The 14,697-nt window shown below is 43.3% G+C and overlaps 1 protein-coding gene across 1 annotated transcript; it reads right to left on the reverse strand.

Moving 5' to 3' along the window:
- Positions 1–5,427: 5,427 nt before the first annotated feature.
- MRPL17 (mitochondrial ribosomal protein L17) lies at positions 5,428–7,870 on the reverse strand. Its single transcript, XM_026486220.4, has 3 exons — positions 6,728–7,870; positions 6,333–6,401; positions 5,428–5,991 (listed from the first exon to the last, which is right to left on the reverse strand). The coding sequence occupies exons 1-3, from the start codon at positions 7,022–7,024 to the stop codon at positions 5,716–5,718; spliced, it is 642 nt and encodes a 213-aa protein (XP_026342005.2). The 5' UTR covers positions 7,025–7,870; the 3' UTR covers positions 5,428–5,715.
- Between the last annotated feature and the right edge of the window lie 6,827 nt (positions 7,871–14,697).

Raw genomic sequence — 14,697 nt, forward strand, 5'->3', positions numbered from 1 at the left:
TGCTTGGCTTTCCTGCTTCATTTCCTCCACTTCTTCCTCAAATACTAAATCCCAGCTGTACCAAATTACTTACTTGGAATTTCTCAACCACTCCATGTTGTTTCATAATTCAGTGCACTCATACCTGCAGATCTTGCTGCCTGTAATATCCTCCCAGCTGACTTCTCTCCCCCATGCTTAATGAATACCTATTCATTCTTTAAATTTGGCCCTTGCATTGTTTCCTCTGAAAAGTTCCATACTCACCTTCTGTCTTGGTACTCGCTATGCCTGTGTGCATCACTTTAGTAATTCCTGTCTTAACTATGTTATACTTACTTGTTTATGATCTTGTCCCTTCAACTGGCCTGTTGGGTCCCTTTTTGTCTATATTCCCATAGTGCTTTGAATGGAGAAAGATTATACTTGCTAAATGGATTTGATAATTATTTTTCGAGTGATTCCTAATCACAAAGAAGACACCGTATGAGGTGCTGTGTTGAATTTGCAAGTTTTCTTGCCTCTCTTAAAGTCAATTTCTCATTCTCCTTCACTGCTTCTGTATCCTGTCTGTCCCATAATGTCTGATCTCAGCCTCCTTTCCTTCTACGTATACACTCTGAGTCACCCCATCCATTTCCTTAGCTTTAATTGCCAACAACTCCCAGAATCTGTTCTCCCAATGAAGAACTCTTGCCCAAGCTCCAGATGCTCTCAGGCATCTCAAACTCAGCACAGACAAAACCTAAACTATTTTTCCTTCCAGGACAAAAGAAAAAGATAACTGTAAGAAAGATTCTGAGATCATATTAAAGAAAAACGAATAGAAACTAAGTCAGAACAATGGCAGAAAGTTTTCAGTGACATCCCTAGGTACAGCTTTTGTATTTTGTATTTCTCCTTGAAGAGAACAGCAGTAAAACTTCAATGCTGTGCTTCTTGTGCTGGCTACACAGCAGTGTGTCAAGGTGTATGTGAAGCAACGGTGTAAACAAGTTCAGCTTCCTAGAGCATTGATTTTAACAAAAAGCTGGTGTGTGTGTAATTTACAATATTTAACTCGTAAAAATGAAACCCATTTTTTAAATATTAAGTGGAACCCGGTGTAAAATGTCAGAAAAGTTTAAACTTTTTCCCTCAAAATATAAGCACACAGACCATTTCTATTAAGGCAGCTCAAATTTAACTACCAAATTCATGTCCCAGGGTCAGAGGAGAGCTTTATATGCCCACGCATTTAAGGGCATAGAGAGGAAAAGCCCAAGGGTACAGACATTACCCACCGGCGAACAATGGGCAATCAGCTTTGCAGGAAGTTCTTTTTCGGATGAAGTGGGAGGAAACCGGGGCAGGGAGGAATTACGGAGCCCAACCAAAATGCAGAGATAGGCTGACAAACTTAGTACAACACACTGATTCAGTCAACAGACATTTATAGATGCCCATTTTGTCCCACGTTCTCTATTGTGTGGCACCAGAGTAAATTACGTATGTCTCCCCACCCCCAAGGAGCTCACTATCTAGTAATGGGTGCTAAACGATGTAACTGTGCCATTGCTACAGTGAAGATGTACAGCATGAAACTGGACCATTGGAAACATGCCTAGCTTCGCTTGGGGGAATTCAGGGAATACTTCACAAAAGAGGCATCCTTTCAGCTTTTGGCTAAAACTTGGAAAATGTATAGGTGTCTTCTACCTGTAGCTTGGTTAGAAATATTTCAGGAAGTTGGAATATGAAATGTGTGGGAAGTGAATTAGACACACACATTCTTGACAGTCATTATGAACATGTAAGTCCCTGGAGAGGACGGAGCCCATTTCTTTAGCCTTGGTACACTCAGCAGTGTAGCTTAGCACTGTCAATGCATAGTACCATGTTTATTGGTTTTGTAAAGCTCAGCTAGAGAGTTGAGCATGTCATGGACAACATATGGCTTACTCCTCCTCACTTAATAAACATATATTGAACACTATTATGAATTAGATCCCACGGTAGGAACAGAGTTATCTAAAGATTGAGTTCTAGTTCCTGGCTTTGGGAGCTTAGCAGAATGGAGTCAGTGAAGCAGGCAGGCACTTGTAGGGCGGTGTGATTAATGCTCTGAGGACTGTATGCCCAGATGACTGTAACTGCGCACAATGGGGGACCTGGCCCCTGTTTGGAGGGTTGTGTGAAGTTTCAAGATAGCCTCAAAAAAGTGACTTCTGAGGAGAGAATCAAATGATAAGAGGTAATGTGACATAGGGCAAGCTATATTAGATGCAACCTCATGTACAAAGGTCTGATATATTTAGAGAACAAGTAGTTTCCTAGGAAAGGTGGCAGCAAATAATGGTAGAAGAGGCTGAGAGGTAGCTGGGCCAGGCCATAGAATGCCTTTGTGTCATGAGAAAAGTCTGGATTTTATCCAGCAAAGGCAACGGTGAGTCACTGTAATAATGGTTCAGGTCAATGTTTTTCACAGAGCAGGTTGTAATCCATTACTCAGTTGTAAAATTATTTTAGTGAATTGTGATCAGCATTAAAAAAAAAAGTAACTAGAGAAGAGTTGATAGTATTAGTGTGCATCATATTTGTTAAGGTAAATAATGTTTTGTGATGCTTTTGTTTCAATTACATATATGTGAATAGTGTTCTGATGTAAAGTATTTTTTGATCTGTGGGTCATAGTAAAACATTTTTGAGAAACACTAGTCTAAAGGTTCAGTGGCACAAACTAATACCTTAGATTACTTTTGGTAGCAAGTAACAGCAAACCCAGTGCAAGTGGGAATAATCACTAAAGATGATTACTATCGAGTGTCTTCTAGTTGTTCTGACCTGACATTGTGTCATCTTCAGACTAAAGCCAGTTCCCCATGGCTCTCAGAATAACATGCTTATCTTATTGAGTAGAGACCAGATTCTCATTGCTTCAGATTTGTTTAGACCCGTCCATCCCTGAACCCATTAACAGCAAGGGGATGGAAATACTAGGACTCCCTTAGACTAATGTATGTTTGGGAACCAATAGCTGTAGCTGTAGGGAACTATGATGCAATGTGGCAAATTCAGTGCATTATAGAAATACTGTAGCAGCACCCAGGTTTACAAAGTAATGAATTTAGGTGTGGGGATGGTCAGAGGAGCCACCCAGATGCCAAAAGTCTGTGTACAAGTTAGGTAGGTGAAAGGGGGAGAGTTCTCCGGGTGGTAGAGACTGCATGAAGAAAAGGTGATAAGTGGAGCTGTGCATAGGAAAGGTCAAAATAAGGACTTCCATGCTTCCTGAGCATAAAATTAGAGGCAAGGGAAATAAATGGAGTAGTGAAAGATGCCTCGTCACCAAGGGGATCACGGCAAGGAACCTGGACTCTCCCCATAGGAAAGAAGGACACACTAGAGAACATCAAGCAGAGAATTAAGACATCATATTTCTATTACTTCATCTGCGGTATGGAGGGAGGCAAGTTAGGAGGCTTTTGCAGTAATCCAGGATAGAGATGTCTTGGATTTCAGGCTAGGGGAGGTGACTGCAGATTTGAGAAACATTGTGGAAAGAAAACCAACAAGACTTGTACACTTGACTGTAGAGTGAGTGTAAGCAGTGCCTGGCTTTTGCAGTTGTGTCTCCTTTGGATATTGGGCTTATATTGTGTCACTGATTTGTTGAGGCTCGAGTAAGTTTGTTATTTTTTGAAGGAAGTGGACATAGCTGTCAACCTTGCCCAAGACAGAGAACCTTTGAAAGTAGAGCGGGAACTCCAGTGTATCTGGGCCCCTCTTGCCGGGGTTTGGAATTTATTAAAGAAGTGCTTAGATGGATTTGAGGGCACAGTGCACTCGGGTGAAAAGTTACCATTTACAGGCCTGATTAGAAAACTGATACATTGTTGTCTATTTCTTTTGTGCTATCCCTGAGCCTCTAGTAAACTTTTTAGGACTCATGTACTCTTTTTGGGCCAAAATATTAAAGATGCAGTGTCTCATGAGGCCATTGTGACAGCAGAAGTGGTGCTTTAGATTGTGAGCTCCCTGATGGCAAAGGTTGTTCTTTCTCATCTCTAGATCCTTAGTATCTAGCCTAGGTCCTGACATACGCCAAACACTTGATAAAGATTGTATCCCTAGTGACTAAAATGATGCTAGATACTAGCAGATGCTTATGAAGGATTTAAGGAACTGCCGAAAGCCCCAAAGGGAGGTCTGTTTCTGGGGACTAAGAGGAAAAGCTGAGAGTTGAGCCATAACCCACCTATGGTAATACTTACTTAACAGATGTAGTTTTAATTTTAAATAAAGTACTTTCTCTAGGAGTCAGGGATGACTCCAAGATATCTAGCGGACGTTTATGTTCATGCCAAGATGACAGGAAGTGGGTGAATTTTGGGGAAGCATTCAGAATTGTAGGTTTATTGAATAAATACTTTTGAGTGTCTACTATATGTAACTCAAAATATGTCAGAAAGAGCTTTCTGAGAATAGCATGAAGGACAAATTAGAGGCAAAGAGATGGGAGAATCCTGTTGGGAGCAGATGAATCTTAAGACTTGAACAGTTGCAGTGAAATAGCACAGAATAGCTCTGTCCCTGAAGCTAATAGCTACCTGTTAGACCGCTGACCCCTTCTATCCTCACCCTTACTTTCTGACAATGGTTGGCTTTAGCAGGCCAAATACACTCTGAAGAGCCAACCTAAGATAAAATCTCTTCTTTTCACTGTACTAGAGATATGGGAACTGTCAGGCCTTGATGTCAAGTGTTCAGGCAGGGATGATAGTTCCAAGCCTTCCATGACTACTACCCTAGTCAAACCTCTGAGCCTGAGGCATGGGCAGCCTGGCTGGGCTAAGACCGGCTTCACAATAATTAGTGGATATCAAGGAGCTTCCTACTTCTCATATGCTCTGGCCATTCTGAAGCCGGATTTCCCTTTTCTGAGTTCCCAGAGAAGCCCAGTTTTGACAACAATAAAAACTTCCAGGAAATTCCCAGCACATTTAACTTTCTAACCCTCCTCCCACCTAAACCCTCTCTTTATTCTCCCACCCCCCCCCCCCCCACTCCCACTCCAAGAGGAAGGAGCTTATCCTTTACTGAATGCTTGGCCAGAAAGGTGGTACATCTGAGTTCTTAGATCCTCTCCTCTGAGGACTATTTGGGGCTGAGGGGAGCACACGAGGGTCATATGTGATCCTGCCTAGAAACAGAGAAATAGCTGTAGTGTTCCTTGAAGTTTCCTAAGGTACCAGATTATTATGGAAGATTCAGTTTTAGATGTTCACTCTCCTACCCTGTCAGGAAGTAATCTTTCTCTAAGAAATCCCAGGGGCTGAGTCTCTTTGCTAGATGTCAAAACTCAATCACCTTTGGAGGCCAGTTTGGAATTATAGGATATAAGCCCCATAAAAACTGGCATTAAGAAAAACAAAATTGTCCTAACCAAACACAACCCAGAACAAGAGCCAGAAACATAAGCAGTGAATTTACTAGCCCACGGAGACTGAGCATTTGGATAGTTCTCATTCCCCGAAATCCCAACGGCAGAAAAAAAGAAACCCATATACATACATATATTTATACAAGGAATTTTATCTACTGCAAAGATGATTATCTGGCTCCCAGAAGCTTCTTGTCTCCATTAACACTGTCCGTTAACAACTCTAGCTCCAGTTCTTCTTAAGAGATTAAAAGAGCTCCAAAGGCCTGTGATCATGGGCATTGATGAGCGTGCCACACACCCTCTGGCCCCAATTAAATCCCTGGTGTTTGAGCTGTGTGGGAGCCGTGGATGCTTGCTTTCTGGTCCTGCCGCAACCCCTGAAGCAGCTGGTTTAGAAGTGTAAGGTTGCTGTCTCTGCGAGGCAGGGGCAGGGGTGGGAGGCAGTTCCCCTTATACTCGATCACTGCCATCTTGGCCCGATCCTGCTTACTCCGATTTGGGATCTGCAGCATTCTCGTGTAGCCCCCATTCTGACCTTGGTACCGAGGGGCCAGTACTTGAAACAGCTTTGGGATCAAGTCTTTCTCCTAGAGAGGGAGAGTTATCCAGGAGAGAGCAGAGTCAGGCACCACCGTGGAGACACATTTAACTTTCAGCACTTCCAAAAGTGGGGTCCAAACACATTCACACAAAACTCTCCCACCCCCTAATGCGGTAGAGTCAAAGTTACACAGAGGGGTTACAGGCAATTGTGCAGGTTGATTCACATAACATTAAACTAACTTAAATCACACCTAATTTAGTTCACAATATTTGTCTATAAGTGAGTGTCTTAGCTTAATTCTGCCCAATTCCCCCTCCCTCTAACCGCCCCCTCCCCCACAGGGAGCAAAGAATGAGATTTGGGAGCGAGATAGGATGCACTTACCGTAAGCCAGAAGTCAGCCATGCGCATGGCTTGTTCGTTGGTGTCTCCCAGCTTCCCATAGTCGATGAGCTGAGGGGACAGAACATCACTGATCCACCCCGAGCAAGAAAGGAGGCGCCAATCTTACTTCTCTAATGCGGGGCCGCAACCCATTCATTCCACTAGCAAAGCATCCCTCCAACTCAGGCCACTACTAACTCCGCAGCTCTAACTAGTCGTCCATTTGAGGGGCCAGAGGACAGGGGTCAATACTAGGGGATTCAGACTTTGGGCGGGGATTGCCAGGGCTATCGCACTTGTCCCCCCAAGTCCAGCCGCATCTCAGGCCAGACGCTCGTGGTAGACAGAAGGGTCCCGCCCCCAGCTCACTCGCCTTGCGTGGCCCCGCCCCTCACCTTCTCCGCGTAGCCCCTCATTTCGTCCACGCGCGCCCAGGACGCCTCGATGCGTTCGTGTCGCACCAGGCCTGTAAGCAAGTTCCGCAACAGGTGGATGCGGGACTCCGGACCAAGGCCCAGACGGCGGAATACGCGGCCATGGGAGATGGCGGCGGCGACCGACAGCCGCATATTTCCTCCTTTCCCTCCGCCCTTGTGAGGCCGGAACTGGAAACTCGAAGGGAGACGCCGAGGAGACGGCTTTGGGAGGACGCATGCGCCACACCTAGGTGCGTGGTGGACGTGTTTGCGCATGAGTATCAGAGCCTGCCTCGTTGGCAATCTGGGGGAGGGCGGAGAAGAGGTGTTGGCTTCTTCCAGAGGCGAGCGGGGCGGGCCTCAGGCACTCCTTGTCTGTTGGGGAACCAGGCGCCCCCTAGTGTGAGACGAAGCGGCCGTCGAGTTTCTTTTGGGCGGCGTCAGTCATCTTGTGGCCTCTAGGGCGACGGGAGGCTCCGCCGCGGAGCCTGCTGGGAAAGTGAGTATGTGAGGGGAAGGGCCTCCCGGAGGGGTCGGGGCGCTGTAGCCGGCGGTCCTGCCAGGTCCGAGCGGTGGCGAGCCCGCGGGTCTGACACCCTGAGCGTGTTTTTTTGTCACAAAATTACTTTCCGTAATAATGGGGAAATGAAACGAATAGCAAATAATGCTCAGAAAAGAAGCGCAGTTAACTGAACTTTTTCTTTTGTTGAAGTACATATAGTAACCATCCCAGTTAGAAAATTCAGCAGTAAAAGGAAAAGTAACGGGTTAATAGTTTTTAACTTCATCCGTGTATTTTTTTAAAAGGTGAAAAACATACCAATGCATTTGTGTTAATGTGCAGTAACTTTCTAGTTTCTGTTTTGAGTCTTAATGTCTGCAAATTTGCACTATGTCCAAATCACTCCTTGTTGTGGGTTGAATTGTGTCTTCCCCTGCCCCTCCAAAGATATGTTAAGCCCAAACCCCTCCCAACCTGCACCGTACTCCCCTCAGAATATGACCTTATTTGGAAATAGGGTTATTGCAGTTGCAATTAATTATTAAGATGAGGTCATACTGGAGTCAAGTGGGCATCTAATCCAAATGACTGGTGTCCTCAAAAAGAAAAACAAAAAACAGAAAAACCACAAGTGGAGAGACATACACCACGGAGTGAAGACAACCATGTGAAGACTAGAGACACACAGGGAGAATGCCACGTGACCAAGAAGTCAGAGATCCCAGTTAGGCAGTTGGAAGCCAAGGATCGCTGGCAAACACCTGAAACTAAGAGAAAGACATGGAACAAAATTTTCCCCAGATCCTTGAAGGAATTCATTGCCCAGCTGTCACATTGATTTTGGACTTCCAGCTTTCAGGACTATGAGACAATAAATTGTCGACCAGTGTATTAGTCTCCTAGGGCTTTGGAGACTAATAACATATTTATGTTCAGTAGATAGCACACTTAGATTTGTAACTCTGTTCTCACTCATTGATGACCAGAGAACACTTCTTGTTAATTTTAATTTTGAAAAGTTTCTTTTGTCTGAAGTAGTTAGGTAAAGTCTTAAACATATGGATATGTTGGCATAAATTTATACAAATCCTGTTTCACAATAAATTCCAGAAATTATAATATTGTCTGTGTCTTATTTCTTTGGGATCAATTCTTGCAGCTTTCAGGATTTCCACAATTGAAAATTCATCATAAATTGCTAGTGGTAAAATCTTGTGAAGATTTTCTTCTGCATAAGTCAAGAGAAGATGAACTGACACTGACATTATTTGATGCAGTGGTTTAGAAGAAATGTCCACTTTGTGAAAACATACAGCATCAAGCATTGTCCTTTATTATTTTTGTCCATGAAAGCCATCATCTCTTGTTTCTTCTGGCAGTACTCAAATTTTGATTCTTTTTTTCTGTCAGTTTCCTTACATTTTGTTGTTGCATAGTTAATAGCTTTCTCCACAATTTCTGTGAGCTGGTATTCATGGAACAATTTTAAACCTTGGTGTTTTACTGTGTGTTGTTCAAGGCTTATTCTGGTGGTTTGCAGATATTTTTGTGTCGGGCCTTATCTGATACATTAATTAAAAAAATAACTTGGAAAAGAAAAATCTTGTGCAAATAAAATTGTTTATTTTAAATTTACCGTTTTAAAAGTAGGGCTATAGTTTTGCTAGAAGGGTTAGAGTCCAAAATGCACCAGAAGTGAATTTGGAAGGTCGTAAATTCTTATGAATTTACTGTGAAAAGTAACATATGTGGCCGAATTTGACTGTGTAATTGATAGTTCCTCAAATTAACTTTTCATGTAGAATAAAATATTTGTTAGTGAATTAATTTAAAAAGTGATAATTTGAAGCCTACATAGATATTATTATAACTCAGCAGTAAGCATAACAACTAGAATTTAGACCAAAAAAAGATTTTTATGTGAGGGTTATTGTATCACTAACACTGTTTAGCATTGTTGTGTAAGGTGATAAAAATCAGGTTGACTTTTGGTTAGTTTTATCACTGTGGTGATAAAACTTTTTTTTAAGATTTTATTTATTTGATAGAGAGCGAGTGCACATGAAGGGGGGGAGCGGCAGAGGGAGTAGCCAACACCCTGCTGATCAGGGAGCCAGACCTGGGGCTCAATCCTAGGGTCCTGGGGTCATGACCTGAGCCGAAGGCAGATGTTTAACTTACTGAGCCATCCAGGCACCGCTAGTCTTATTACTATTTTAAAATCCTTTATAGATAGTTCACCTCCTTCTGCTTGAAGAAGGGCAGATTGCTTCTACCTCCCCAGCAGATACCAAATGGTTCTGAGTGTCCAGCTGAGCCTCCAAGGAAGGTTCTCAGATGAATCTGAGTATTCTGGGTGAGCCAGGACTGGGAGTAACTCTGTTGAGAATCCAAGCTGAGCTCCTGAGGCCGTGTTGGTAGTGACTGTAGCTAGTCTGGCAAAGATGAAAAAAGTAGTCCCAAGCAGTATTCTGCAGCAGCTGAAGAAGAAAGACCCCAGTCTATGGAAAATTGTTATACATGAAACTTCATAGCTTCTGCTGGAAGAAGGGGGTTGGACTTGCCCACACTACTGCAGACTACCCAACTATCCCAGTGTGATGTGATATAATATGTGTGTGTATAGTCTTTGTCCAGGTCCTGTCACAGAGTGAAAAGTTCCTGAGTGATGGGAATGAGACTGTCTTTTGTTATCATAAAAGCCCCTTTCAATTGTACCTGAATTTATGCTAATGAGGTGACTCTTGGAGGAGGGGGGCTGGTTAACAGAGGCACTAACCATGTGATTAGAGTGATTAGAGTGATTGGAGGGTTGGTGCTTTCCCTTCCTCTGGGGAGGTTGGAGATTGGCGTAATCACCAGTGTCCAATGATTTAGTCAATTTGCCTGCATAAGATCCCTAAACAATGGGGTTTGGGGAGCTTCTGCTTGATGAGCGCATTGAAATGCTGGGAGGTTTAGCATGCCCACAGAGGGCATGGAAGCTCTGAACCGCTTACTACATACCTTGCTCTATGCATCTCTTCCATTTGGCTGTTTCTGAGTTGTACCTTTTATATAAACCAGTAATAGGAAGTAAAAGTGCTTCCCTGCCATTGTAGCAAATTACCAAATTTGAGGAGGTGATCACGAGAACCCCCATTTTATAGGTGACAACCTGGGACTTGCAATTGGCACTTGAAGTGGGGGACTGAGCCCTTAACCTATGGGGTCTATGCTAACTCCAGGTAGTTAGTATCAGAATTGGCTTGTAGGACCCCCAGGCGGTGTCTTTAAAAAATTAGAGAATTCCCTGGTGTGGAAATCTTTGGTGTCAGAAGTGTCTTAAGTAGAGAATAATCTTTTTTCCTGTACTCTGAATGACTGCATCCTATTCAAGTTCCCTTGAAGCAATGTCCTGGGAGCCAGTACAGGGAGTTCAGCAAGGGATGTGGTGGTGATGGTGGGAAGCAATTGTCAGTTAGACCCTAAGACAGCTTGTGGTTCTATCCCAAGAATCCTCAATGTCTGGAAGTATCATAGGACCTGGTTCTTGATATGTGTTTTACTTTCAGGTCAAGGTCTTAAAACCTCTTTGGATCCAACGTTCTGGGAAGGATTAGACAAAGATAGGGCCTATGTCTGGTATCAGATAGAATTGTGATCCTATTAGAATCAGAATGAGTTTTCCACAATTAGGGTCATTAGGATATTGAGGATAACTGTAAGTCAAACACATCCCAGATGGAAACAAGACATCTTGTAAGCAGTCAAATTTAGGAAAATAAGTTACTGATATATATGCATCTAAAGTTGAGGTGGTCCAGGGCTGTAGAGAGACGTGGAGTTTGGACAGAAATCAGCATAACCATCTGTGGTGATGTTTCTCTTTGGAAATGATGACTAGCTGTTTCCAGCTTGGCTTACTCTCTTCATGTGGTGTTCTTTCCCCTCCCTGCTTCATTTCCTTGTATTATTAGTGAGATGAACTGCCTGCTGCTGGGATTATAAGGTCCTTCAAGGTCAGGGAAGGACTATGACTCAAGCATCTCCTCTCCCACTCCTGCTCCTCTACCTCCAGCCTAGTGCTGTGCTTTTTTAAAAAATATTTTTTAAGTCTTTATAATATAAGTTTAAAAAAGAGAATTTAGATTTTTTTTTTTTTTGGCTGTGTCCCTGGATGATTTCACCTTTACCTGGAACAATTATTTATCCCTCCCCTTGTCTTTCACTTGATAGGTATTTATTGAGGATTTACTATGTGGCTAGGTACATTGCTTGTGTTAAAAAACAAAATTCAGTCGAGTAAATTTGAAGATCCAATTGGCTTTACTCAATAATTCATGAATATAGCAAGACCCCATCTAGCAAAGAGAAAGGAGCTCTGAAGAGTTGTATAAAATGGAAAGCTTTTATAGGCAGAAGGAGGGTGAGACAAGGAAGTTAAAAAAATGGATTATTTCAGGCAAGGAGCCCAGTGTCAGGATATACAGACTGGGACAGAGAAGGATGGAAAGTATATCTAGGGAGGCAAACAGAAAATATCCAACACAAGCAGTGGAAAAAAAAAATCACACCCAAGAGTGCCTGGGTGGCTCAGTCGTTGGGTCTCAGAGGCCTTTAGCTCAGGGTGTGATCCCAGGTTCATGGGATCAAGCCGGGCATCGGGCTCTCTGCTCTGCTGGGAGCCTGCTTCTTCCTCTCCCACTCCCCCTGCTTGTGTTCCCTTTCTCACTGGTTGTCTCTCTGTCAAATAAATAAATAAAATCTTAAAAAAAAAAAAAAGTCACACCCAGTTCCTGCATTCATAGCATTTATATTCTAGGAAAGCTATTTTTAAAAGGAGTTATGTACACCACTAGGGGTACACAGTGACTCTGCAAGAGATACACATGTACGGATAATTTTTAAAAAATATTTTATTTATTTATTTGAGAGAGAGATTGGGTGAGAATGAGCAAGGGGGAGTGGCAGAAGGAGAGGGAGAAGCAGACTTCCCGCCAAGCAGGGAGCCCAACACAGGGCTTGATCCCAGGACCCTGAGATCATGACCTGAGCTGAAGGCAGATGCTTAACTGACTGAGCCACCCAGCTGACCCTTGTATGGATAGTTTTAAGGTAATTTTTACCAGGTCCTAAACCTCCATATGTCCCTTCTAAAATTGATTTGCCTGGGTATATGTCTGAGGTAGAAATAGCATTTTGGTTCTTTTTTCCCACCTCACTTTTCATGTCGACTCTTCTCTCGTTTTTTAAAAAAATAAAGCCATTCCTTTTGCCCATCTTGAATCTTATTACGGTACACTGTTCCCTGAGTAAAAAGTTTGTCTATCTAATCTGTCTCAGGGTTAGAATATTCAAGATTTATTAAGATCATGCTGGGGGGGCCTGGGTGGCTTAGTCAGTTAAGTGTTGGACTCTTGATTTCAGCTCAGGTCATGATCTCAGGGTTGTGAGATGAAGCCCCACATTGGGCTCTGTGCTGAGTGTGGAGCCTTCTTGATTCTTTGCCCCTCTCTCCCTCTGCCCGTCCCCCTGCTTGTGTGTGTACTCATGCACTCGCACTCTCTCTCCCTCTCTCTCTCACACACACACATACAATCATGCTGAGAAATAACCTACAAAATGTGTTCTGTGTTTTCATTAATTTCAGCAATGAAAAAAAACTCAATGAGTATCTTTATTCACTTAAGTCTCAGTTGTGAGGGTGTTCAGGACAGTCACCCCCCTCCCCCATGTGCCACTTTGGCATGTGGGTTATTTTCAGCTGAAGACACTTGAGACCCTGTGAGCTCAAGAGAAAGTTTTGTCCCTCCCTTAATCATGCAGAAAAATCTAAATTGGGGGTCTTTCCCAGAATAAGAATTATTAACAGAGATAAATTTTATCTGAGTTACCCATCTGTATGGTAGGGCAAACATCTCATTACCAAACATCTGCTCTTTTTATTTTACTTTTTATTTTATTTCTAGTATAGTTAACATACAGTGTTATATTAGGTTCAGGTGTGCAATATAGTGATTCAGTGATTCCATCTGCTGAAAAATCTGCTGATAGCCCTGTGGGGTTTCCGTTATATGTAACCATCTTTTGTCTCGCTGCTTTCAAAATTTTTTCTTTATCACTACATTTTGCCATTTTAATTACAATATGTCCTTTTTTTTTTTTAAAGATTTTATTTTTATTTATTTGACAGGGAGAGACAGCAAGAGAGAACACAAGCAAGGGGAGTGTGAGAGGGAGAAGCAGGCTTCCTGCCAAGCAGGGAGACCGATGCAGGGCTCAATCCCAGGACCCTGGGATCATGACCAGAGCGGAAGGCAGATGCTTAACGGCTGAGCCACCCAGGCTCCCCTAATTACAATATGTCTTGGTATGGATGTGCTTTTGTTGATTTTGTTGGGGGTTCTCTGTGCCTCCTGGATATCTGTTTCCTTTCCCAGATTAGAGAAGTTTTTAGCTATTACCTCTTCAAATAAATTTTCTGCCCCCTTTTCTCTCTTCTCCTGGGACTCCTGTAATAGAAATATTACTACGTTTGATGGAGTCACGGAGTTCCCTAAGTCTATTCTCATTTTGCATAATTCTTTTTTCTCTCTTTTGTTCCATTACTCTGTCTTCTAGGTCATTAATTTGTTCCTCTGCTTCTTCCAGCCTGCTGTTCATTCCATCAAGCGTGTTTCTCATTTCTTTTATTGAGCCTTTTATCTCTGGTACATTATTGTGTATCTCTGTGTTAATGGTCTCACTGATGTCCTTCATTCTTGTTTCAAATCTGGTGAGTATCCTTATGATCATTGCTTTAAATTCTCCATGAGGCATGTTACTTATATCTGTTTCACTCTCTGTGCCTGTTGGTGTGTGTTAGGAAAGTGAGCTACATCTCCTGTTCTTGAGGGTAATGGCTTTATGAAGAAGAAGTCCTGTAGTGCTCTGCAGTGTAGTGTACTGTGTTCTCCAGGATCTGGTCCTTCCAGGATCGTTCTCAGTGTGTGCCTGGCATGTGCTCTGCGGTTGTGTTCTGGTTGCTCTATCCTGCAGGCCAGTCATCTGCAGAGGCCCTCCGTCCCTGCTGGGGGCAGTGTTTGGTCCCTCGCCTGAATGTGATGAGTTTTAACTCGTTGTGTTCTGGTCTGCTTGTGAAATGAGACCTGTCACTGGTGCTGCCACAGGAACCAAGACCTCACAAAATTTCCATGTTGGGAGATGAGGTATTGGCAGGGGTTGGGCCCATCTTATGGGGGAGTCTCCTCCCTCCTGCTGGTACTCAAGCAAGCATCCTGGGAGGGACAGTTCCACTAGAATGCAAGGGGTCAGGGCCTGGTGTAAGCAAGTTAGGCGCTGTGCTGGTTTCTGATGGGGGCCCTGCGCTTATGCTGAGGGCTGGGGGAGGGAAAGGGCAGCTGCCAGTTCCTTTGTTCCTGGAGGGGCCTCTCTGTTAACACTTCCTCTCTGGGATGTGCTTAGA

This window comes from Ursus arctos, unplaced genomic scaffold (genome assembly GCF_023065955.2).
Source record: "Ursus arctos isolate Adak ecotype North America unplaced genomic scaffold, UrsArc2.0 scaffold_22, whole genome shotgun sequence".
In the NCBI taxonomy this organism is placed as follows: Eukaryota; Metazoa; Chordata; class Mammalia; order Carnivora; family Ursidae; genus Ursus; species Ursus arctos.

What these genes read in the sequence shown, in the direction of transcription:
- MRPL17 (XM_026486220.4), bottom strand. Translation starts at nt 7,024, where the DNA reads ATGCGCAAACACGTCCACCACGCACCTAGGTGTGGCGCATGCGTCCTC. An exon ending in TGAGGGGCTACGCGGAGAAG is followed by an intron (nt 6,402 to 6,727) that starts GTGAGGGGCGGG and finishes CTGTCCCCTCAG; the next exon opens with CTCATCGACTATGGGAAGCT. An exon ending in TGGCTGACTTCTGGCTTACG is followed by an intron (nt 5,992 to 6,332) that starts GTAAGTGCATCC and finishes CTCCCTCTCTAG; the next exon opens with GAGAAAGACTTGATCCCAAA.